The sequence below is a fragment of the Eumetopias jubatus genome, unplaced genomic scaffold (assembly GCF_037043125.1).
Source record: "Eumetopias jubatus isolate StellerSeaLion01/CBP00866 unplaced genomic scaffold, mEumJub1_p1.0 scaffold_17, whole genome shotgun sequence".
Classification (NCBI taxonomy): domain Eukaryota; kingdom Metazoa; phylum Chordata; class Mammalia; order Carnivora; family Otariidae; genus Eumetopias; species Eumetopias jubatus.
In genome coordinates this window covers 85,496,874-85,524,417 of record NW_028274823.1, presented here as the reverse complement: position 1 = coordinate 85,524,417, position 27,544 = coordinate 85,496,874, and the positions used below count along the sequence as shown (strand labels likewise).

The following is a 27,544-nucleotide window of genomic DNA, read 5'->3' as shown; positions in this document are numbered from 1 at the left end:
TAAAATCTTAAAAAAAAGAAATACAGAATAGTGGTAAAAACAACCACATAGGTAAGTATAAAAGATAGCATAGGTGTATTTTTTTCTAGTAAATCTTTTTCTATCTGATATAAAGAAAACACTATAAGCAATAATTGTATATCAACACTGATGGACATGAAATGTATAAATATGTATTTGCAATAATAACTAGAAAGGGAAGCAAATTTAAGGATTTAAATTACTTAACCAATTTAAAGATTTATATGAAAAGACACAAGGGGATTTAAACAGTACATGTGAAAGATACCCATTTAACCCAAAAGAAGTCAGTAATAGAGTAACAGAGGTACAGAAAAGTCAGGAAATACAGAAGACAAATAGGAAAATGACAAACGTAAATCCTACCTTTTTAGTAATCACAATCAATATAAGTGAATCAAATGTTCCAATAAAAGGCAGAGATTAGCAGAATACATAAAAAAGAAAGGAAAACATGATCTAACTATACAGTCTACAGAGACACACTTTAGATACAGAGACATAGATCGTTGGAGTGTAAAGGGATGTGAAAAGACAGTCCACGCAAATGGTAAATAAAAATGAGCTGAAGTAATACTACTTATGTTAGACTAAAATAAGTGAAACAATAATATTTTTTATTTGAGACAAAGATGGACATCTTATAACAATAACAGAGTCAATCCATTAAGAAGGTATAATAGTTATAAACATATATGCACCTAACAATAGAGCCCAAAAGTACATGAAGCAAAAACTGATAAACCTGAAGGGGGAAATAGACCATTCACGCATGATAGTTGGAGATTCTGATACCCTACTGTCAGTAATGGATTAAACAGGTAGATAGAGGGGAGCAAGGACAGAATTGAACAGCACTGCAAGCCAGCCCAGACCCTACAGATATTCATACAATGCTCAAACCCAAAACAATGGAATACACCTTCTCAAATGCACGTGGAATATTCTTCAATATAGACCACATGTTAGGACACAAAAACAGGTGTCATTAAATTGAAAATGATTGAAATTATACAAACTATATTTTTTGACCACAATGGAGTGAAATCAGTAATCACTAACAAAGAAAATTTGGAAACTCACATACATATGGAAATTAAAACACACTCCTGAATAGCCAGTGGTTCAAAGGAAAAACCCCAAAGAGAGTTAGAAAACTACTTTGAGATAAGAAGGAATGAAAACATGTCACACCAAAATTTATGGGATGAAGATCAAGAGATACTCAGAGGGTGATTTATAGTTGAACATGCCAACATTAATAGAGAAGTAAAATCTAATCAACAAGGTAATCTCTCACACCAACTGGACAAGGATGAGTAAACTAAAACAGAGAAAACTAAAACAGAGAAAGCATTCAATAAGTCTATAGTGATTAAGTGACTAAGAGGATTAAGATAGAAAAAAAAAGAGAAATACACATTCTTTTCAAATAAAGACTAGAGTGGAAATTAATATCAATGAAACAAAAATTCATTCTTTGAAAGGAACAACAAAACTGATAAAGCTCTAGCTATGTTAATCAAGAATATAAAAGAGAAGAAGCAATTTACTCACTCTAGAATGAAATAAAGGACCTTATTGCTGACCTTTTAGACATGAAAATATAAGGGCATATTACATGCAGTCATACACAAATTAGAAAACTGCAGTGGTCAAACTGCTAGAAAGGCACAAGTTATTAAAATAGACTCAAGAAGACAGAAAATTCTGAGCAAACTTATGACCTCTAAGGACATTAACATATTCATCAAAAGCTTCTCAATGGAAAACCCAAGACCAGAAGGCTTGACCAGTGAATTCCACCAAACTTTCCCAAAAAAGGATTTAACACCTATCTTTCTGAAACTCTTCCAAAAAATAAAAGAGCAGGGTATACTACCTAACTCATTCTGGGAGGCTAGAATCACCGTGATACCAAAACTAGCCAAAAACATCACAAGAATGGAAAGTTATACAACAATATCTCTTAGGAATATAGATGTAGATTTTCTCATTTGAGTACAGGCAAATCAAATCCAGTGGCTTATAAACAGGATTCTGCGCTTTGACCAAAAGGAATTTATCCCCTGAATGCAAGGTTGGTTTTATTTACAAATAAGCCAGTGTAATACACCACATTAATAGGCAAAAAGGGATTTAAAAAAAACCACGATTACTTCAAAAGATGCAGAAACAAAATCTGACAAAACCAAACCCTTGATTAAGTGTAACTTTACTTAATGGCATGTCATTGAAACTCATATAAAACAAACACTATTAGAAATACAGAGAGATTTTAATTTAACCATTATCATAGTGAAAGATTTTAAAGCTATCTTCTTAGAACTTAGATCAAGTTGATAAAAACTCAATAAGCATATAGTGATTAAGTGACTAAGAGGATGAAAATAGAAAAAAAAAAAGCAAAGAGAAATACACATTCTTTTCAAATTGTTTTTAAAAACCCAAGATACATTTATTTAAAAATTGTTAGGCTCAAAGAAAATCTTGAGAAGTTTGAAGAACTAGAACTCACTCTGTTTAAATTGGAAAACCATAGAACCACAGAACCAAACTAAAGGGGAATTATAAAATTTCTAACTAAGTGAAAGGAAGAATTTTTTTTTTTTTGTAAGTAAAAATACAGAGGAGGTGATGTCAGCAAGATGGAGGGCTAGAAGGCCCCAACTCTTGTCTTGCCCACAAAAATAACAAAGTAATAAATAACTACAGACTGATGGGAATTGCTCTAGGAAAGTTCTAGACTACAACAATGAAAACAGCAGAAACTCTACAGGGCCTACAGACTGAGGATTCCCACATAGGAAAGCAATAGCCTTTTACCTGCGTTATGCCTTCCCCCAATCTGAGCAGTTTGGTGCCAGGAGGGGTCCCCTTGGAGGGACTCCACCTCATGGGACCAGGAGAGCAGGGGAATCCCAGCAAACGTCACCATCATGGGCATTTGCTGCCTTTGCTAGGGAGGACTCTATAGTCCTCACCAATGCCGAACCTAGCTGACAGAGCTGCACAGAACCCTTGGCTCTGTCTCCTCCCTGGAGCTGAAACTGTCACTGCACTGAGACCGGCCCCAGGGCACAGTCCCTGCTGTGCCCTGCCCTCGGGGTCCTAAGTCACAGTGTGTCTGCCATCCCTGGGGCCCACCTGCTTTCTGCTCTGTGGATGACTGGTCAGCCCTGAGTTGGAGCTTTGATCCACCCTCACTGGGCTGCCCTGCAAAACATCTATCAATAAAGTGACGATAGTAAGTCTTTACCCATCAATAATTACTCCAGTTGTAAGTGGTTTAAAATCTCCGATTAAAAGACATAGACTGGCTAAATGGATTTTTTTTAGAAAGATCCAACTGTAAGCTGCCAATGCGAGACTCACTTAAGCCTGAGCACACTAGTGGGCTGAAAGTGAAGGCATGGAAATATATTTCTGGCATATGTACACCCACAGAGGGCAGGGGTAGCAATACTTTTATAGGACAAAATCAACTTTAAGTCCAAAGCTCTCACAAGAGACAAAGAAGGGCATTTCCATGACAGTTCCCACACTGTCGTTAACAAAGATACGATGGAGTGTGTATTTACTTCCAATAATATAAGAAGATCTACTAACTTTTAGTTTATAATACTGGCTTGTAATATTAGTATTTTGTAATATTGGGTACTCTTATCTGAGCACCTACTGTATGACAAGCAATATGTATTAAATATAACATATAGGGGAAGCTGGGTGGCTCAGTCGGTTAAGCATCTGACTCTTGGTTTCTGCTCAGGACATGACCTCAGGGTCCTGAGATGGAGCCGCAAGTCAGGCTCAGCACTCGGGGAATCTTCCTTCCCTCTCCTCTTTCCCCCTCTCACACATGCTCTCTCTCTAAAATAAATAAATAAATCTTTAAAAAATAATATATAGATAAGATGGATGTTACATACTAACATGTAAATATTAAAATATAATTAGTAGCTACTTTTCATATTATCAATTATCACACTTATTCAAAATAAGTATGATAATTATGATAATATTATGAATATCCTAGCAACTAAAGAGTTGGTGTCACACACTGGTTAAGAATGGAGACACCAATCCTGAAAACGTGGGTTCAAACATTTTTTACAAGCACGCATTAACTCAGATGAACATTATTACATATTAGTATTTTTGTGCTCAAGTGTACAGGATGCTCATGTTGGAAAAGCCCTGAGGAAGATTCAGCTTTTAATATATATTTTAAATTGAAAAAGGAATTCCCTCTTTTCTATATTTCAAGTTTCACAAATACTGGAGAGAGAGTCCAGAATTTCTATTTATTTGCTTTTACTTTTCTTGTTTAGCTTTGTTTTCCCAGTGCCATACACCTAATAACTGCATCCTTGTTTACACCCTGGCCTTTCAAACATTAAGTAACCTCACACATAGCCTGTGAGTTGCCTTCCCTCAGGCCTTTCTATTTTCCAGGGTGTTGATTCTAATTTTGAATAACCTCCACTAATTCAGAAATTTTCTTCTTTTCCTTTTAGGATTCTGTGGGTTATTCTTCACTATTATCAGAAACTTATTACTGGCTAATAAGCTGGAGTGTTGTGAAGTATTACTATTATTATGTAGGCATGAGAGAAGTTTGATTTTTGGGCACATATTATTGGAAGATGTTTCTCCTACTACACAGGTCATAGTACTGAGTATCAGTATCATTCATATCTTTATGGCTTCCCCTGGAAATTGTTCTAGAAAACTACTCACTTTAAACACATTGAACTTCTTGTCTTGTCCCCCATAAAGATCACATAGGGTAGAATAATAAGCTAGAAATACTGGAACTCACAAAAATAGATCTGCTAAAAATGAGAGCATTGATTGAATCCAAAGATAAGTTATATTATGTATAGTAATGGGGTAGGAAGTGTTTATATTAGTAAAGGTACAAGCTTAGATACTTCTATAAAGAACGTACCACATGGAGCCCTGGGTGTTGTATGCAAACAATGAATCATGGAACACTACATCAAAAACTGATGTAATGTATGGTGATTAACATAACATAATAAAAAATAAGGAGAAGAAAGAAAGAAAGAACCTCCAAAACACAGTGGCATAAATCAAATAGAAGTCTATTTCTTTCTCAAGTAATAGCCCAAAGGATCATGACCCTGGGTTTGTGGGAAGGCTTTACCATTCTCAAAACTTGGTTTGCTATGTTCCTCTAGTCATTAACCTATTACAGCCAGTGGGAAAAACGATAAAGTTCAGGGCAAGTAACTGTGGAAATGAACCAAAATGCATGAAAACATGAAAACAATATAAGCTGGGGAAACATGAAGGAAGCTGTAGAGACAATGGGTAGTGCTTTAGTTTTCTGTTCTTGTACAGTAAGTCACTCAAAAGATTAGTGACCTAAAATGGCAGCAACTTGGTATTTCTCATATTTCTGTGGGTTGATTAGGATCGACAAGTCGGGTCTTCTGCTTCTCTCACAGTGTAGTTGAGGCTACTCAAATGTGTGTGTTCGGCTGGGAGCTAGCCAGGGATATAGACATCCAGGGTGGTTACTCACTTCTCCCCTCCCCTGGGCCTCACCTTATTCGATAGCCTTCTTCACAGCATTGGTCACTGACTTCTCAGAAGCTAAAAGTGAAGGCTACCAGTCTTCTTAAAGCTTAGTCCCAGCACTGCAATGACATCATTTCCACTACCAACCATTGGTCAAATCAAGCAGGAGTCTAGCCCTTATTCAAGAAGGCACAAAGTCTGTAGCTATCTCTGATCTACTTCAGGTAATTTGTGTAATGTTACCTTAAAATAGTTACATGTTGGATTGAAGACATAACTTTTTCATTCCTTATCCCATGAGTTAAAAATAAGTTGAATAAGCCCTCTAATGTTTCATAATTATGCATGCATAATCACTAGTTAAAACTTCAATGCTCAAAGGTTTCATAGAGCTCTGATTACTATTAATTATATTGGATGTAAGTCCACATTTCAAGTAATTCTACTAATTGTTTAAAAATTGTCAGGCTGACTTGATCTGCTTAGGTCTTCATGATGTGACCTAATGACATGACTGATTAAGTCCAGGGAGTGAGCATCCTGCCTCTTTCCTGGTGTTCACTTTTGCATGCACCATTAGTGTTATCTTTAATCTGAAGTGCACTTGAGGAAATATTTCTCAGCTAGTTACTCATTTTTGTATTAGTTTGGTGAAAAATGAATGCTACAAAACACAGGTCACTTTAACTAGTCATATATGAATCAAAACTCACTGCAATATGCTGAAAGCAGACCCACAGGGGGAGTGTTTCTCTCCTCCCGTCCACACTGCATAGTCTCCACGCCTCACTCAAGACTCCTTGCCAAGGTCCCTACACACATGCCAAGAGCAGTAAGAGTCCCCTGGAATATTAAATATTTGTTAGGCATAATTTTTGTATTATTTTTGGACAAAATGAATGCAAAATTAAAGTTTTAATATGGACTTTGGTTACATGGGTCTATACAATTCTCCAAAAACACTGAAGCTCATCTGTGCATTTAATTGTATGTAAATTATACCAGTAAATAAATCACACTTTGGGGAATACTGCAGTAAACCACAGGTAAAATTTTGTCTACATAATTGGCAGATTAAAGTGGCTTTTTAGCATGTTTACCTTACTTATTATAAATGGCTGGGATGTCAGAACACTTGAGAGGACAAGACTTTAGACGGGAAGCAGAGTAGGACTACAGAAAAAAACACCCAGTACACAGGATGAGGGAATGGCAGTGACACAAGCTGGGAAGAGTCACATGGGCAACACATGGAGAATCATGAGAGAGGAACTTGGGGATTTGAATCTGCATAGTCAGAAAAATGGCGGTTCTATCAGCAAAAATTTAGTTCCTGATTTTTATACTTGTTTTTATGTTTAAACAACAGGTATGGGCATTTTATATACCATACGTGGTGGTTCTCAAGCTTTAGAGATTTTCCAAGGTACCCATTTCTGACCTTTCTTTTCAGAGATTCTGACACAGAAAATAGGGTAGGATCTTGGTCTTTCCCATGCAAGTAGACCAAGAACTATATTCTTAGAAGCACTGCCAAAAAAAAAAAAAAAAAAAGGCATCAGGAAAATGACCCAGGAATATTTTTGTAGTATTTCCCTAAATTGAGAAATTGGCTACTAATAGAGTGATTTTTTGGTTTTCTTGAGAGACAAGTATAAGAGAATTTGAGATTTCACTTTTTGGGGGGGATGGATTACAGAGTTTTTGGCACTATTTTGGAATAGAAAACAATTTATTACTCATCAGAAATAGCTTAAAAAGGAGATTATAAAAAGAATGGATTTAGACTTGAGATTTGGAAGATGTGGAAGTGGGACAAAGGGAGTTTAATGTTTTCAGTTAGAATTATAAAAAATGCACAAAGAAAGTGGGACAGTTAGAAGGAAAAAATGATAAATTTAAAACTAACAGTGGAGAACAAGAAATTAGAGACAATATCCTATCATCAAACCTAGAAATAACTGATACAAAAAGAAATGTGCTTTTAAGACATAGATGAAAACATGATTGATTTTATTGACAAAATTTTAGTTATAGGTGAATTGACTATCAAGGGTATGGGATTTTAATACAGTTAACTCCAAGTTTAAAATCAAGACAAGAACCAAATGGAATAAACTCAGAACTTTAGAAATGGTATTGAGTTTTATAAGTTCTTTATATATTTTGGATACTAACCCTTTATTAGATATGTCATTTGCAAATATCTTCTCCCTTTCAATAGGTTGCCATTAGTTTGGTTTGGTTGATTATTTCCTTTGCTCTATAGTAACTTTTTATTTTGATGTAGTCCCAACAGTTTATTTTTGCTTTTGTTTTCCTGACCTTAGGCGACATTATCTAGAAAAATGTTGCAATGGCTAATACCAGAGTAATTACTGCCTGTGTTCTCTTCAGGATTTTTATTATTTTAGGTGTCATGTGTAGATCTTTAATCCATTTTGAATTTATTTTTGTGTAATGTGTTAGAAACTAGTTTCATTCTTTTACATATAGCTGTCCAGGTTCCCCAGCACCATTTATTGAAAAGACTGTTTCTTTCCCATTGCTTATTATTGGCTCCTTTGTTGGAGATTAATTGACGATATAAATTATGGGTTTACTTCTGGGCTGTCTCTTCTGTTCTGTTGATCTATGTGTCTATTTTTGTCCCAGTACCGTACTGTTCTGTTACTATAGCTTTATGGTATATCTTGAAATCAGTGATTGTGATATCTCCAGCTTTGTTCTTTCTTAGGATTGGTTTGGCAATTCAGGGTCTTCTGTGATCCCATACAAATTTTAGTATTATTTGTTCTAGTTTTGTGAAAAATGTTGTTGGTGTTTTGATGTGGATTGCATGGAATCTGTAGATTGCTTTAGGTGACATGGACATTTTGACAATATTAATTTTTCCAATCCACAAGCATGGAATATCTTTCCATTTGTTTGTGTCCTTTACATATCCTTTCATCAGTATTTTATAGTTTTTAGAGTACAGATATTTCACCTCTTTTGTTAAGGGTATTCCTAGGTATTTTATTATCTTTGATATAATTGTAAATTTTGGTTGGTTTGTTTTTAAATCTCTCTTTCTGCAACTTTGTTGTTTGTGTGTAGAAACACTACTGATTTTTTATTATTATTTTTATATCCTGCCACTTTACTGAATTCACTTATTACTTCTAGTAGTTTTTTGGTGGTCTTTAGGGTTCCCTATGTTAGTATCATACCATCTGCAAAGAGTGACAGTTTAACTTCTCTACCAATATGGTTGCCTCTTACCTCTCTTTCTTGTCTGGTTGCTGTGGCTAGGACTTCCAGTATTATATTGAATAAAAGTGATGAGAGTGGACATCCTTGTCTTTCTCCTGACCTTAAAGGGAAAGCTCTCAGTTTTTCACCATTGTCTATGATGTTAGCTGTGAGTTTTTCTTATATAGCCTTTATTATGTTGAGGTATGTTCCCTCTAACCCAATTTTGTTAATAATTTTTATCATGAATGTATATTAAATATTGTCAATTGCTTTTTCTGCATCTATTGAGATCATATGATTTTTATCCTTCATTTTGTTGATATGTTGTATGATGTTGATTGATTTACAAATATTGAACCATCCTTGCAGTCTAGGAATAAATCCCACAAAGTTGTGATGAATGATATTTTCAATGTATTGTATGTAATCTGCTAATATTTTCTTGAGGATTTTGTATCTATGTTCACCAGAGATATCGGCCTGCAGTTTTCTTTTTGTGTGGTGTCTTTTGGTATCAGGGTAGTACTGGCCTCATCGAACGTATTTGGAAGCTTTCCTTCCTCAAATATTTTAGGGATAATTTGAGAAGAATAGGTATTAACTCTTGTTTAAATGTCTGATAGAATTAATTTGTGAATCTATCTGGTCCTGGAATTTTTATTTTTGGGGTCAATTTTTGATTACTAATTCACTTTCATTGGTGAAATGATGGTTCAACATCCACAAATCAATCAGTGTGATACAGTACATTAATAAAAGAAAGAACAAGAACCATATGATCCTCTCAATAGATGCAGAAAAAGCATTTGACAAAGTACAGCATCCTTTCCTGATTAAAACTCTTCAGTGTAGGGATAGAAGGTACATACCTCAATATCATAAAAGCCATCTATGGAAAACCCACAGCGAATATCATTCTCAATGGGGAAAAACTGAGAGCTTTCCCCCTAAAGTCAGGAACATGGCAGGGATGTCCACTATCACCACTGCTATTCAACATAGTACTAGAAGTCCTAGCCTCAGCCATCAGACAACAAAAAGAAATAAAAGGCATCCGAATCGACAAAGAAGTCAAACTCTCACTCTTTGCAGATGATATGATACTTTATGTGGAAATCCCAAAAGATTCCACCCCAAAACTGCTAGAACTCATACAGGAATTCAGTAAAGTGGCAGGATATAAAATCAATGCTCAGAAATCAGTTGCATTCATATACACCAACAACACAGAAGAAAGAAATTAAGGAGTCGATCCCATTACAGTTGCACCCAAAACCATAAGATACCTAGGAATAAAACTAACCAAAGAGGCAAAGACTCTGTACTCAGAGAGAGAGTCTTAAGCAAACTCTGCGCTGAGCATGGAGCCCAACATGGGGGCTCAGTCTCATGATCCTGAGATCACGACCTGAGCCAAAACCAAGAGTCAGACACTTAACCAACTGTACCACCCAGGCGCCCCTAATCCTTTGTATTTCTGTGGTGCCAGTTACTACTTCTACTCTCTCATTTGATTATATTTATTTGGGTCCTTTCTCTTTATTCCTTGATGAGTCTGGCTAAAGGTTTGTCAATTTTATGATTCTTTTCAAAGAACCAGCTCCTAGTTTCATTGATTTTTTTTCTAATTTTTTAGCTCCCACTTATTTATTGCTGCTCTGACCATTATTATTTACTGTCTACTACTCAACTTGGTCTTTGTTCGTTCTTTTTCTAGTTCCTTTAAGCATAATGTTAGATTGTTTATTTCAGTTTTTTTCTTGTTTCTTGAGGCAGGTCTGTATTGCCAAATACTTCCTCCTACAACTGTGTTCACTGTGTTCCAGAGATTTGGGACCACTGAGTTCTTGTTTTCATTTGCCTCCATGTATTTTTTTATTTCTTCTTTGACTGTTTCATTAGCCCATTGGTACTTTAGTATCATGTTGTTTAGTCTCCACATGTTCATGATTTTTCCGATTATTATGATTTATTTCTCGTTTCATAACGTTGTGGTCAGGAAAGATGCATGGTATGATTTCAAGCTTCTTAAGTGTATTGAGGCTTGTTTTATGGCCTAATATGTGATCTGTTCTGGATAATGTTCCATGTGCACTTGAAAAGAATGTGTATCCTCTTGTTTATGGAGGGAATGTTCTTTTTCTCTGTGTTATGTCAGTCTGCTCCAATGTGTTATTCAAAAACATTTCCTTGTTGATTTTCCATCTGGATGATCTATCCATTGATGTAACTGGGTTATTACCATTTCCTACTATTATTGTATTATCATCAATTTCTCTCTTAATGTCCATCAATATATGCTTTATGTACTTAGGTGCTCCAGTGTTGAGTGTAGATATTTACAGTTGTATCTTCTTGTTGGATTGGTCCCTTTATAATTAGGTAGTGTCCTTCTTTGTCTCTCATCACAGTTTTTGTTTTACAGTCTATTATGGCTGATTTAACTATTGCTACCCTTCCTTTATTTTTTTTCCACGTCACTTCCATTTCATAGTGAATGCTTCTTCATCTCTTCACTTTCTACCTGTATGTGTCTATTTCTGAGGCGAGTTTCTTGTAGGCAGCATATAGATGGGTCTTGTTTTTGTTTTGTTTTGTTTTTTGTTTTGTTTTTATCTATTCTATCACCCAGTGCCTTTTGTTTGGAGCACTTAGGCCATTTATATTTTGAGTAATTATTGATCAGTATGTGCTTATTGACATTTTTAAAATTTGTTTTCTGGGTTTTTGTAGTTCATCTTTGTTCCTTTCTTCTTCTCTTGTTTTTTTTTTTTTTGTGATCAATGAGTATCTGTAGTGTTTCTTTGGCCTTCTTTCTCACTATTATTTATAGGTTTGTCATTTTCATAAGATTCATATATAGCATCCTAAGTAAATAGCAGTCCATCTTAATTTAGTGGTCATTTAAGCACAAACACATTCTGAAAAGAAAAGGAAAAAATAAAAAGAAGAAATATTTCTCCCCCCCTTTTTTTACTCCCTTCTCCACTGTGTGTATGTGTGTATGTGTGTGTGTGTGTGTGTGTGTGTGTGTGTGTGTGTGTCATATTTAACAGCTTTTTATTCATATTTTTCTTATGTCTAATTGTGGCCATTTCTTTTCTACTTAGAGAAGTGGCCTTAACATTTTGTGTTAGGCTGGTTTAGTGGTGAAAAGTCCTTTATATTTTATTTGTCTGTGAAACTCTTTATCTCCTTTTCAAATCTGAATGATAACCTAGTTGGGTAAAGTATTCTTGGTTGTAGGGTTTGTTTTTTTTTCTTTCAGCATTTTGGATATATCATGCTACTCCTTTCTGGCATGCAGATTTTCTGCTGAGAAACCAGCTGATAACTTTATAGTTAACGTTTATGTTTCTCTCTCATTGTTTTTAGGATTCTCTCTTTATCTACTACCTTTGACATTTTAATTATTATGTGCTATGGTGTGGACCTCCTTGGGTTTATCTTTTTGGAACTCTCTGTGTTTCTTGGATTGAATGTCTATTTCCCCTCCCTAGGTTAGGGAAGTTTTCAATTATAATTCAAATAAAGATTTAGGGGTCCCTGTGTGGCTCATTCGTTAAGTGTCTGCCTTCAGCTCAGATCATGATCCCGGGGTCCTGGGATCAAGCCCCGCATCGGGCTCCCTGCTCGGCAGGAAGCCTGCTTCTCCCTCTCCCACTCCCCCTGCTTGTGTTCCCTCTCTTGCTGTGTCTCTCTGTCAAATAAATAAAATCTTAAAAAAAAAATCAAAAACAGATAAAGTTTTTAAACACTTCTCTCTTCTTCTTCTGAGACTCCTATAATGTGAATGTTTGTTCACTCAATGTCCAAGAGATCTCATAATCTATCCTCATTTTTTAAAAATTCTTTTCTCTTTTTGATGTTTTGCTTATGTGCTTTCCATTACACTATCTTCCAGATGGCTGATACTTTCTTCGGTGTCCTCTCGTCTACTGTTGATTCCCTATAGTGTTGTTGTTTTTTTATTTTACATGTTGTATTCTTCAACTCTGATCGGTTCTTTTTAATATTATCTATCTTTATGGAAGGTCTCACTGACTTCTTCCATTCTTTTCTGCAGCTCAGTGAGTATCTTTATGATCATTAATTTAAATTCTTAATCAGGCATTTTGTTTATCTCTGTTTTATTTATTTATTTATTCATTTATTTATTTATTTTTAGGCTTTTTTCTTGTTCTTTCTTTTGAAGCATATTATTCTGTCTCTCCATTTTGTTTGACTTTCTGTTTGTGTTTCTATGGATTGGGCAAAATGACTACTTGTCCTAAAGTTGAACAAATGGTCCTTTGTACATGTTCTCTTTGTAGTCTGTGAATGCTTTGTGAGTTTTGCTGGTTGGTTAGAGCTGTAGCTGTAAATGATAGTTATTCTTTTAAAACATGGCTTTTTATAGAAAGAATAAAGGGAAATATAATAGTAAAAGAAAAAGGAAAATAATAAATGAAGAAAAGAAGAAAGAAAAAAAAAAGAAAAAGAAAAAAGCAAACAGAAGAGAAAAAATAAAAACAAACCAAGACAAGAAAAATTTTTAAAAAGTAAAAAAAATAATAATAATATAATAAATAGTTTTTAAAGAGCAAACACAAAGCCACAGTCTGTTTTCTGTGCTCAGCACTACAAGGTGACTGGTATGGGTTTGTGGGCCCTGGGTTCCTTGAGATTGCTAGCTCACTGTTGAGCTGGACCCTGCTCCAGTCTGGGCTTTTACGGTTGGGTGGGGAGAGAATGTTCCCTCAGTTCTCTGGCACCCTTAAAGTGGTGCTTTTGTTCCTGTGCCCCAGATTGACGAAGACTGTTGTGGGCCTGTGACACTGGGCTCACGAAAGTCACAAGCTCATTGAGATGACTGGACCCACCTGCCATGGTATCTGGACTCTGCTCTGATCTAGGCTTTTGAGGTGGGGTGGGAACGTGAACCGTGTCATTCTCCAGTCCCCTTGACCTGGAGAGCATTCAGTGGCTCCCCTGGTGCTTAGAGGAGTTCTAGTGTTGTCCCCTGTATATGCTAGTTGTTCTTTTAAACCACCACTTCGATTCTGTGCCCAAGGACAGAGGGTTCTGTTCCCGGTCCCTCAGTACTGTCCCTCCCCATTGCAGTTCAATGCATGGGGGGGAGGGATTCCCTTCCTTACCATGTCTCCATCTCTCTTATTGTTCTCTTGCTGTTCACTCTCTTTAGCTGTTCAGTAGCTGTTCAGCCAGCCCTCAGTTCTTCAGGAGCAACTGTTCTTTTAATAGGTATAATTCAGTGTGTTCCATGGAGGAGGTGAGTTCAGGGTCTTCCTATGGCACCATCTTGAACTGGAACCAAGAAGCAACTTTTTCAGATGAATTAAGTATACTTTTGCTAAATGGAATGAATATCACATTTTTCTAAATGAGAAAATTAAGTTAATCTGTAGGGTCCTTAAACTTAGACATGCACTTCTGTTCTTGGAAAACATCTTTATACTTCAATAATAGCCTGGCATTTGCACAGTACTTAATATTCAGGGGTCATTTGAAGGTTTTCATTGAAAATCATCTGGAGATAAGTTGTATATCATAATTGCTTTTGTCTACCAAAGGAAGAGTTTCTTTCATCAGTAACATTTGACTGAGACTGATCATAAATTCCTATTTATCCACAATATCAAAACTTGGAGAATAGCCGTAAATTTCCTTAAGTTTCTATGGCAATCCAGTTTTCTATGATAAGAATTTTTTCACACACTGAGAATGATAGAATTAAGACACCACATACTTATTCATTTCATTTCTGGCAAAATACTACCATAACCATCTTAGACTAACAACACTAACATGAACAATATTATTATCATAGACGGGGTTTTTTTGTTAATTTCTATTATTTTAGAGCTATGTTACACTGTGAATGTGAAATCAAGGTACAATCTTTTAAAGTTATCTGAGATGGTCCTTTTCTGTTTGTGTTTATGTCACCAACTGAATAAACATTTAGATTATTTTATTTTTATTTTTAACTGCCCTTATATTCAATGTCTTATATGATATGTAATATTTATATGACTCTAAAATAAAAAAAAAACAGTGGTATAGTTAATTTAATCTAGCTTCATTGCCTATTCCCTCAACATTCTGTCTCTCCCTCATATGTAACACTTTTTTAATGTTGTAGTTTATCATTTTATTAATATTCATATATACACATATGTATATATATTTCCTTTTATTTACATGTGTGTGTACTCCTCTTTCTTAAATGTTAGTAATACTAAATGCACTTTTCTCCAAGTTGTTTTTTCGCTAAATCTAACTGAATTTAACTCTACAGTAATACAGTAATGAGTAAAGATACTTATCATTCTTTTTTTTTTTAAAGATTTTATTTAGTCATTTGACAGAGACACAGCGAGAGAGGGAACAAGCAGGGGGAGTGGGAGACGGAGAAGCAGGCTTCCCGCCGAGCAGGGAGCCCGATGCGGGGCTCGATCCCAGGACCCTGGGATCATGACCTGAGCCGAAGGCAGATGCTTAACGACTGAGCCACCCAGGCGCCCCCTTATCATTCATTTTTGTCATTTCAATTATTATCCACTTGAGAATGCATCAGCATTTATTCAACCAGACCACTATTGAAGTATATGTAGGTGATTACTTATCTTTTATTATTAAAATGCAAAAATTCCTTGAAGTGGAATTTCTGGGTCAAAAATAAATGCTAATATGATTTTCTTCAATTTTTAATTGTGGTAAAACAAACATAACATACAGTTTACCATCTTAGCCATTTCTAAGTATACAGTTTAGTGATATTAAATTCATTCATAAGCTTGTGTGTCTAGAACTCTTTTCATTTTATAAAATTGAAATTCTATACCCATCAAGCAATAATTCCCTATTCTCCTCTTCTCCACAACCCCTAGAATACGTGATTCTACCTACTGTCTGTGATTGTAAGTATTTTATATAAGTAAAATCATGCAGTAATTGTCTTTTTTATGACTAGCTTATTTCATTTATCATATTGTCCTCAAGGTATGGCATATGTCACCCTTTCACTATCAATTTATTTGTGTCTTGGCATCTAAAGTGATTCTCTTGCAGACAGAATATAGTTGGATTATGTTTTTTTAATCCATTTGTCTATCTTTGAGTGGAGAGTTTAATTAATTTACATTTAAAGTCATTAGTGATAAGGAGGGACTTCTGTCATCTTGCCACTTGTTTTCCATATATCTTACAACCTTCTCATCCCTCATTTCCTTCAGTACTATCTTCTTTTGTGTTTTGTTGATTTTTTTGTAGAGTTTAAATTCCTTTCTCATTTACTTTTGTGTATATGCTGTAATTGTTTTCTTTGTTTTCATCATGGGAATTATATTTGAATCCTAAAGTCATAGCACTCTAACTTGAATTTATGCCAGTTTAACTTTAATAACATACGAAACTCTGTTCCTTTCCAGCTCAATCCTCACGCTTTTAAGTGTAGCAAGTTTACATGTTTATACATTATGTGCCTGAAAACATAAACTAATAATTCTCCTAAATTTCTTAGTGTCTGAAGTTATGTAGAAACCGCAAAGTGGAGTTATAGACTTTTATTACTATAATACTAGCTTTTATAATTGCCCATATATTTACTTTCCTGAGATCTTTACTCCCCACTCTGCTTCAGGTTATAGCCTATTGTCCTTACTGGTCTAGTGGTAATGGACTCCTCAGCATTCATCTGGGAATGCCTTAATATTTCTGCCACTTTAGATGGACAGTTTTGTCAGATATAGGATTCTTTTTTGACATTTTGCTTTCCTTTAGCACTTTGAATATATAGGGCCACTCTCTTCTGGCCTCCAAGATTTCTGATAACAAAAAGGCTGATAATCTTATTGAGCATCCTTTGTATGCAATGAGTCCCTTCCCTCTAGCTACTTTCCAGATTCTCTCCTTGTCTTTGCCTTTTGAGTTAGATTATGAAGTGTTTTGGTGTGTCTTTAAATCCATCTTACCTGAATTTTATTGAGTTTTTTGGCTCTCTATCTCTATCTCTTATCAAATTTTGGCAATTTTAAGATTTTTTTTTTTAAAACATTCTCTCTACCTCTTTCTCTCTTTTCTCCTTTTGAGACCCCCACAATGTGTATGTTGGTCTTAATAGTACCCTACAGGTCAATTAGGCACAGTTCCCTTTTGTTTAATCTTTTTTTTTCTTTTCTGTTACTCAGACTCAATAATTTCTATTGCCCTATCTTCATTTTATTGATTCCTTCTTCTGCCTGCTCAATCTGTCTTTGAATCTCTCTAGTAAACTTTTCATTTCAGTATTGTCATTTTCAGCTCCAGAATTTCTTATAGTTTCTTTTTAGGTTTTCTATCTCTTTATTAATATTACCATTTTGGTCATATATCAGTTTCTTGACTTTGTCTATACCTATTTTTAATTCCTTAAGCATCTTTAATACAGTTGTTTAACATCTTTATCTAGTACGTCATCAATCAGGTGTTTTTGAGGTGCAATTTCTGTTGATTTGGTCTCTTTTTTTTTTCCTTTGAATGGGCCATATCTTTCTGTTTTTATGTACACTCTATGTTGTTGAAAATTGGACATTTGATTCTAATAATGTAACTCTGGAAATCAGAATTTTTTACTTTCCCAGGGTTTACTGGTTTTTGTTTCTATTTTTGTTGATTGATTGATTGATTGATTTTTACAGTTGTATTCTGTCTCTGTGCTGAGGTCTAGTCTGAAGTGTAAATACTTAAGATCTCCTCAAGTAATTTCTGAGCTATGCCTTCCCCTGGGTATGCATGGTGACTTTCTAATTTCCCCTCATGTACAGTTGCTTTTGGATGTCCTCCTCTTTAATGCTGGGCTTCTAAGAGGGGGATAAAAAGAGAGAGAAAAATGAAGGGGGTAAAAGGGGTGCTGGCCCTTCAGAACTCCTGGAAATTAATTCAGCCTAAGTGGAGGAGCTTACAACAATGGGAACAATGGGTGTGGTGGTGGTTGTGTGTGTGTGTGTGTGTGTGTGTGTCTGTGTGTGTGTGAGAGAGAGAGAGAGAGAGAGAGAGACAATAGTCACCTGCACTTCTGTGATGAGAAACATCAACCACCTGTGAGAGCACAGATGTCTGCTATTTGAAGGACACGGTCCATTTTGCCCAACCTTGCTCCCAGCATGTGTAGAAGATTCTCCAGAAACATAGGCCCAGCTCCCTGCCAAGTGGCAGAGAGTTGGGAGATAGGTAGCTGCTGCTGTGCTTAGAGCTGTAATTGGTAGAAATTATGTATTTTACTGTCCAGACCTTACTCTGAAATTTGGAAGACTTCAATAGACTCCAGAGTTTTAAAAGAGTTACATTAGAAAGATTTTGCCAATTGTTGTCTACATGAAGGCATAGATTCCTAATGCTTCCTGCTTTGCCATCTTCTTAGAATTCCCCAATACTCAGATCATTTTCATGGACTATGCCAAATTTCCCATCATAGGTTTTATAACACTCTTTCAATAATACCAGAAATGTCTGAAAGTTCTTGTTTTCTCACGGGCTCACTAATAGAGTATGGTGTCCACTTTGGGCCATTACTAATCTAACAAATAGGAAATGGAATCTCAGTTTAATCTCATAATTTGAATTTTTCTTCTTGTGTATAAAGGTGAGCATCTTTGTACTTGGTCAAGAGTCATTTCTCTCTCTTTCTATGAACTCTTTACATTCTGTAGCCCAATCTTTTTTAATGTATTGCTGATCTTTTTCTTTCCTAATTTGTAAATCTACATATGTTAGCGATATGAACATTTTGTGTCTGTTGTTAATTGCAAATATTTTCCCTAGTTTGTCACTTGTGGTTTTACTTTGTTTAGTGTGTCTCGCCAAGCTATTTTGTAATGTCATCAAATTTATCTCTCTATTCCCTTATTGCCTCTTCATTTTGAGCCATAGTTAGGAGAGAGATGCCCACTCTCACGTTATAGTAGAATTCATCCATGTTTTCATCTCTTACTAGCACTTGTATTGTTTCGTTGTTTTTATGTATGAATATACTCTCCATTTGGGATTTACTCTAGTATAAAAAATGGATGTAATTCTATAATTTCCGATATGGCTGTTCTATTTGATAAATGCTAGTATTCAAAAATCCATTTACCCTACTGTTTTGAGATGAATACTTTATTATATGCTAAATTGCCATGTGCAATTTTGACTATTTCTGGATTTTCAAGTCTATTTTACTGGCATACTTTTTTATTTCCCCTCACATAATACCCCAGGAGAGTTTCTCTTCTTGTCTCAGTGTTGAAGCAAAGGAAGAATAGAAATTAATCCATTTTTGGTTATGTCAGACTCTTGCAACCTCGATTTGAATGCAAGCTCTGTCTTACATTGTCTCTTTGGTCTTGGACAAATTATTAAATATCTTGAAGTTGCCAAGTCCTTCTCTGTAAAATGGGAATGATTTACAGACTTATTGATGATTATTTGCATAAAGCATTTAGTACACAATAAGCTTTAAGAATTGGAAGCCATAGTTATTTCCTTATTATGGCTATTGTTGTGCCAAATGCATACGTATGCTCTGGAGTTATACGATTTGACTTCTACTTATTCTTCACTTTGAGAAAAAGAATGTCACATCATACACAGAAAGATAATGCAACTGAAGGAAACTTCTGCAGGAAGAAATGTATTTCAACTCACTAAAATGCCTGTACTTAAAAAATATCCTCTCTAGGGCACCTGGGTGGCTCAGTTGGTTAAGCGACTGCCTTCGGCTCAGGTCATGATGCTGGAGTCCCGGGATCGAGTCCCACATCGGGCTCCCTGCTTGGCGGGGAGTCTGCTTCTCCCTCTGACCCTCTTCCCTCTTGTGCTCTCTATCTCTCATTCTCTCTCTCTAATAAATAAATAAAATCTATTAAAAAATTAAAAAAAAATCCTCTCTAGGCATTAACAGTATCATCAGTATATTTTTATTTAATATGATTGATATAATTAGCTGGATTCTTGCCTTAAGAAAAATATTTGCCCAGCTGGAACAGAATATGTTCATTTTAATTTTTAAGCAGCTTGATATTTGGTACAAATTACTAGTCTTTGTTTATTACAAGTTATGGTGAAAGACCATGCAGGCTATAATTAAGATTTATGCACCATTAAAACACAATTTTATACTTCAAAATTTGCTCTCCCTACACTTAATATCTCTTTGCATGTGATGAAGTTTCAAATTAATTAAAGAGCTCTCCTAATAAAAGATATTTGGAAAAGCACCCCAATAAAAAATACTCTCCATCTTCTTACTCATGAGCTAATTAATTGTATACCACATTTATTGTGTCTCCTTTCCCTAGACTGCATAATTTTGAAAGTTAATTTAGTAATGAAATTGTGATTCTGTTCCTCAGTAAATGAAGGGAAATAGATATAGCACACACATATATTACATATTGTTCTCAATTATGTGCTAAAATCTCAATGCCTTTCAGGGACTCCTGAGGATTACCCACGATTTTTCCATATGCATCCTAGAACTGCAGAACTTAGTCTCCTGGAGCCAGTAAACAGAGACTTTCACCAGAAATTTGATTTGGTTATTAAGGTAAATTAAACTAATTTCTTATTTGTTTGCGTTTATAAACTGCTAATCAAAGAAATTTGCAGTGGCTATTATAGGCACTTTTATGTTACAAAAATTAAAATTAATATGACAACAATGTTTAAAAAAGTGAAGTGCAGCTATTTTAATACATTGTGTTGCCTTTCTTTAAGATAACTGTTTATATTATGACATGATTCAAATACTGCGTATTTTTATATGTAATAAATGCCCTGGCCAAATGTATATAATGCTACATAATATAACATTGCTACATTTTCTAACATTATTTTTTCCTGCTAAAAGGAATTAATTCTTGACCACAAAAGCTGCTCATGAATATATTTTAAATGTGCATAAATTTATGTATTTTTTATTTTAATATCATACTATGTTTTAAAATATTGTTTGTCTTTCTAACATAAAAAGAAAAGATCTGACCTGTCCAGAAATTCTGTCAATATATGTCTCATTATTTTCTTTATTTTGAAAAATGATCCTAGACTGGAAAAATTATCAAAACTAGGGGAATCCATTTGGTATTACAATTATAGTTAAATAATACCTACTGCATTGTAATAAAATCATTTAAGAGGTACTGTGGAAGCCGGGATGATCTGTCAATTAATTCTGATAGACTTTGCTGGGCAGGTAAGATTTGAGTGAGGAATAATGGCACTATATGGAGCAGAGACGCGGGTGGTAGAAGGGCACTCTAAGTAATACAACAGACCCGAGCAAGGACATGGAGTAAGTCTGGTGTGTATTATGACTTTCTCATAGCTACACAGACAGAACCATAGCTATAGAAATGTAGCCTGAGGGTATTTTTTTTTATTTAAAAGTGTTAAAGGAAGAGGAAGTATGATAAGGAAGTTTACCGAGCATGTCCAAGTTACTTACGTACATTTTTCATTGAATTAGAGCCATAATCTTGGTAGGAAGCTCAGTGATACAAAGGTGGAAAGCAAAGCTCAGACAGGGTAAGGGACTGACTATTTCAGAGTTACCTCCCTGAGACACGGCAGCACTGAGATTCAGACTTAGGTTTATGTAAGCAAGAGTCATACTCTTTTCACTTCACCAAGATGCAATTGCTTAGAAATCGTTGTCTGGTTTAACTCTCTGTTGGTACAACTGCAAACAATAATGCAGAGACATACATTTAATTTTAGCTCAAATTAGGACATATTTTGTGAGCACCGATCCTGTTATATACATTACCAGATCCTGAGATTATTCGGTAGTCCCTTGTCCTTGGAGAACTTGTAGTCTCTAAGGGCAAAGAGTCCTACATGCTGATAAATCAAATACGTCACATCAACTGCTAATAGGAAGACAACTAAAAAGTGCTGGAAAAGTACAGAATCGGGACATATAAATTAATCTGGGGACTCCGGGAAGATGTTCTGGAGATTACCCCATGCTAAATATTGCTGTGTCAGAAGGTTTTGGCCAATGAATCGAAGTGGGAACTATGCTTGAAGAGCAGAAGAGCAGAAGTAAAAACTGGGAGGTGTGTTGCAGCTATGAACAGTTAATGGTGAAACAAGGTATAGGGCCAGACCAGGAGGAGAGCCTCATGTGAAACTGCTTTTTCCTTCAATTTTATTCAGTAGGGGTTTGGGAGTCATTCAACAAAGACAGACTCCTTTTACCATTTGTAGCAAATGGCCATGCACAAGATTTATCTTCTTGCACTGACTATTTTAATTATCACGGAACTATATAAAACTCAAAAATATGTATCCATTGTGTACTGTCAATCTCTGTGAAGCCCTGTGGGTCTGCTCTCTGTAGGGTCTAAGAAAACTGACAAAGCACTGTTACCAAACTGCCTCATTTCAACCCTGAAATCAGTTATTTCCCTTTATTATCAAAGTTAGTTGTCCTGGTATACCCAGGTACAATGAAACTCAGCCCATCAATTATAGAAACAAAAATCAATTAGAACAGGCCATAGATAATTTTTTTTTATGTTTTAATAACACTTTATATTATTAATGGAAGTTTTTACAGACATTATTAGATTCAAATTACTGTGTTTTGTGTGCAGTCGAGGGGATAATAAGCAAAGGTATCAATCTATAAGAATAATAATGTGCCACCTGCTTGAATAATAGCTGAATATTGTGGCTTTGTAGAGGGATCTGTTGAAGTGCTACTATCTGGCAGCTCTTTTAGTGAGTCTTTCAACTTCTTCCCTTTTTCTTATTTCAATAATGCTTCATTTTTCGTTGGCCATAAAAGTTTTTATTGGATTTGATCCCAATTTCTGTTTCGGGAGCTAAGAAAAAAAGAAAATGAAATGAAGTATTTTCTCCTAGACTTTGAAAATTCTGCTTTAGAAAGCTCTATGCACATTTAACAGCTGGGAAGCGTCATGGTTAAGAGATTTATCATCTTTCTTTCATCCATTTCAGCCAGGGATTTACTCAGGATACTGACAAAAATGTAAGAGTGAAATTAGGAAAACAAAACAGAGTAGTCCACCAACTTTAGAATATTAAAGAATTGAAATGAGTCCAATTAAAAGAAGAAAGGATGCTCCATTTCAAAACACTGTCCCAAATTTTCAATGATTGTAATCACTTAACCATTCTTAAAATGAAATGCACATTTTGAATAAGAATCATATGCTTGGTTTGCCCAGGGTGGTTCATATTCGTGCCTGTTGTTTTTGTATAAGTATTCGTAATATCTCTTTCACTCTCAAAACTGCCCCAGTCTGGATGAAAAGTTGTGTGAGCACCATAGTTACAAAGCAGAAAGCAACTAGGAGATAGAAATATGAAAGCATATTTTATTTTCTGTGTGATAATGAATCAGTTCACGCATGGAGTAGCTATCACAAAGCCCAGAAAATTCACTTTTATTATTTTAAGTGCAGTATTTGTTAAAAAAAATATTATTAGTTGATATATTTATGATCTGGACACCTAATACAAATATCAAGTGGATAAATTATTAATAATTCAGTGTCTCGCAGTTGCTGAAGCATGACTTTTTTTTTTTAAATCTTATTCCCGTGGATTAACAGCTAAAGCAAGGCTCACAGACATGATCACATCACGGTCTCTCTGATTTTTAGGTCGTTACCGCCGGCCTACCGACGCCATATTGCATGCAGGCTGAGCTGCAATCCCTTGTGTTTCCACACCACGGGCATATTAACCTAAGCCCTCAGCCGCCACCCTGCACGCTCTCTGTCCAGCCAGCCTGAAGCACTTGCCGTGCTCTCAATCTTCCATCTTCCCTCTGGCCTCCAGGCATCTGTGGGGGCTGCCCTGTCTCCTGAGTCACCCTTTCTTTTCTTACTGGGCACTCTGGCTCACACGATGCCTCAGTGATTGGCATTAATGCTTCACTGATGTGTCAGAGGCTAAGATACTCACTCTGGAAAGAAGCTTGGAAGCTTCTCCCCGCATCCCGCTCGTCCCCATGGTGGCTCTAACTGCCCTACATTCAGTTTTCCTGTGTATTTCCTCTTAACCTTTACAGTAGGGTAAATGGTAATATATTTCTTTACGCTGTGGCCCAAGCCCTGACACCATCCATGTCGAGTGCATAGAAGGTGCTCAAGAAATATTTGTCGTAATAGTTTTCTCCAATCAAACTTATAGGGTAACTGGATTTGTGTACCTGCATCTTCACTGTATTTAAATACCTACCTTCGAAAGTGTGTGCATTTGGTACGACTTCATCTTGTCCGTCTGTCCAGAATAAAGATGCAGTAAACTTCTCAAATTCAGCCCCTGGAAAAAAAGGCCAGAGCCAGGTGAAGGCAGAGGTTAAAGCTGTTTATGACTATACTGAACAAACAAACACTCCTTCTAAAAAAAAAAAAAGATAAATTTTGACGTAGATACTGAGCCACGGAATTGAAACTGGGCAGCTTGAATATCATTGCTGATGTGATGGTGATCCTGGCGAGGTATTTTCCTCGAGGTCAGAGAGAACAGCTAGCATCCTCATGGATTTCCAGTGCCACAACCCCAGAGAGTGCTTGGCCTCTATGTGAACAGTGACATCAAGGATACTTTACTTCACAGAGACTCAGTGGAACACTAAGAGCTGCTGTGTTTAAGGCTTACGGTGTTTGCTGGTTTTCAGTTTGCCAAGTCCTTGGGGTGCTTAAGGGTTGCCTGACACTTCACTTGGTGTAGGAGAGACGGAAATGCATGAAAGCTCTGTGTGGAGGAAGTTGCCAGTGTGGAAAGGACGCTTTTCGACTTATTTCCCTCCTGATGTCCACATCGGAATTTCCGGTTACCAGTCCTAGCATTATGGACTTGTGGCACGTTAAGAATGCAGCAAACTCGGGGCACCCGGGTGGCTCAGTCAGTGAAGCGTCTGCCTTCGGCTCAGTTCATGATCCCAGGGTCCTGGGATCAAGTCCTGCATCAGGTTCCTTGCTCAGTGGGGAGCCTGCTTCTCCTTCTGTCCGCCGCTCCCCTTGCTGTGCCCTCTCTCTCTCTCTCAATATCTGTCAGATAAATAAAACCTATAAAAACGAATGCAGCAAACTCTACACCTTTTAAAATCTGAAAGCTTCTACTCCTGCTTTTCTCTTTGCATCAACACCATGCAATCGGCCAGTCACCCGAGCCAGGAGTGCCAGTTCCCCAGGTACCTGCTCCCGCACGGCCCTGTGCGGTCCTTAACAGGTCCTCTTCACGTAGCCCGGGAATTTCTCCTACACGTCCCCCTGCCCTTGGCAGTCCTCTAGTCCCCATCACGGACCACCATCTCACGCAGGCGGCCTCTCAAACATAAGCCGCTTCTCCTCACATCCTCCCTGTGTCCCCATGTTGCCGACAGAGTGTGCCTAAAATGAAACGGGGCCATGCCGCTCCATGCTGCCTTCAAGACACTAGACCATTTACCCGCCACATGGATTTCCCATGGAAACTTGGTTGATCTGAAAGATCACGGGTGCCAGGAGCCGATAGATGGGGCTGCAGGTCGCAGACCATCAGGCATCACGTCTCAAAATACAAAGGGTGGCATCTCCCATGAAGATGAAACAACTATCAAAATCAGTCAAGTCCGCTAAGGAGACTGTGAAGTGCAAGTTACTGTTCTTTCTGCTGTCAGTCTATCCAAAAAGAGAGAGATTAAAGAGGAGGGAAGAAAGGCATGCATCCTCCCTTTAGGAAAGATTGAGTAGGAACCTCCAGCGAGCTGGGGTCAGGACAGAAACTCAGAGCTGATGTTTCCATCCACAGCAGGCAAGATGAATGTTCTGGTTGGAAATATCCTAGCCACGTTTTCTCTCCCTGTCCTCATGGATTCCTGCTTCAAGAACGAGACACAGACGTGCCCCAGATCTCCGTTCAGCAGGTCATCGGAGAATAAACTCTGTCTGCTCTCCTAGCAGAATCTCTAAGGTGAGGAAGTTCGAGTCCGATAAGAGCCAAAGTCCTTGATCCATTTTAGAGAAATTATCCCACAGAAATTTCAGGCATTAGTGCTTATTAATAACGGAATAACAATCTCTCCATGGATTTCTTAATGAATAATGCACTTTCAGAAACCCATCAACACATCTGATACACGCTCTTTTATTTTTTGTTCCTTTTTTTTTTTAATTTAGCCAATTAACACATAAACCATTATTTTTGTTTCCTCAAAACAACACTGCATACTTGTATATCCTCCCAGCGGTCCACATCTCTAAAAATTCTCAGGACGAGGCTGAATGAATTGACTAATCTGTCAATTATAGAAATTAATAAAAGCAAAGAACATATCGTGTCTTCTTGTCTCACGTTGTTATTCATCCAGCTGAGTTGGAAGAGAAATGGAATATAGCAGTTGAATATTGCAGCTCTCCAAACACGCAAGCTGACGACAGACACACAGAGGTGATATTTTAGTTGGCTTCCTTCCTTCCTTACAAGGTGACCTGCAGCTGCTTGGAAGAAGAAAAGCAATTTATCCATTCTGCTCACAGTGTCTTGATTTTGGCAAGGCCCTACTGTCTGCAAAGGTCATCGTAGGAGTACAACAGCAAGTCCAAATATTGTAAAACGTTCAATTGGAGCCACTTTCTGAGCAGGCCTTACCGTCCATCCCTCCCCACTACACCCCTTCACATGCGTCAACTCTCGCCACCCTCCTGCACAACCATCCCCGAGGGGTCTTCATAAGCCTCTTGGTTGTTGCATGGAAAATTTAGATATACTCTAACAACTTGTAAGCTAGATAGGTCTGCTGACTATTTTTTCTCAAGAATAAGCTGGTACATAGGAGAAACACTAAACTCTCACTCTCCCTAGCTTCCAGGCTCTGAAAAATAACCCACTTGGAGATTAGGGTTTTGGTGGGTTTTGTTTTTTGTTTTTTGTTTTTTGTTTTTTGTGGTTTTTTTTGGATACTGATGGGTTTTTTTTGAAATTCAGATATTCCAGGATGGACTTTTCCAGTCCACTAATTCATATAAAGTACTTCAATGGGGTTTTTCCTTGGTTGAGAGCCAACTCAGTGGGAACAGGATCAGAAACCTGAATGGGCCTTTCCTGGTTGGGGAGGCAGATGGTAGGGCAAAGTAAGGGAGATAAAACAGAGGTATTCCAGAATAAAGTGACTTCTTCATCACCATCATAATTCTGTCTCTGGCTGGCCTCACTCTTTATAGCCAAGATGATTCCCATGTTCAAAACACCAGCCGAAGAACCTGACATATCTGTGATAAGCAGGGGTTTTATGAGCCTATGTCTTCCCCAGAGCGACTGGGTTTTTCTTCTTTAAATCATTCAAAATTGCTTTAGTCATTCTGGTGTCAGTTCTTATCTCAAACACTAAGCAAAGAGAAAGATTTTTATTATTGAAAGATATAATGGAACTTTGAAGATTTGATGCAATAAATTATAAACAGAAAGGGCATATTCTTCAAGTGAGGATAAAATATACTTCACTTTATTAAAAGTATTCCCTTGGTGGGAAGTGTATCAGTATGATTGGTTGTCATATTATGAACCCTTGTTGGGTGTGTGTTGTCTACATTCTCTCTGAAGACATTTTTTTCTTTTTTGTCAAATAGAAAATTTATTTATTTCCAACCAAGAATGTACTTCTTTGCTGTACTTATGATATTACAAACAAACCAGTTGTGTGATATACATGCCGATTTTTTGTATTTTATCTGATAAATTATGGTATGGTTCTGTA

The 27,544-nt window shown here is 36.5% G+C and overlaps 1 protein-coding gene across 17 annotated transcripts in view; it reads left to right on the top strand.

Annotated features, from left to right (window-relative positions):
- The window catches only part of PCDH15 (protocadherin related 15), a 781,344-nt gene that overhangs the window by 393,025 nt on the left and 360,775 nt on the right, over nucleotides 1-27,544 (top strand). For all 17 annotated transcript variants that reach the window (XM_088020022.1, XM_088020021.1, XM_088020020.1 and 14 more), the window contains one exon: nucleotides 20,262-20,374. In XM_088020022.1, the coding sequence (XP_087876148.1) occupies nucleotides 20,262-20,374 (113 nt within the window). The remainder of the gene's footprint in view (nucleotides 1-20,261; nucleotides 20,375-27,544) is intronic.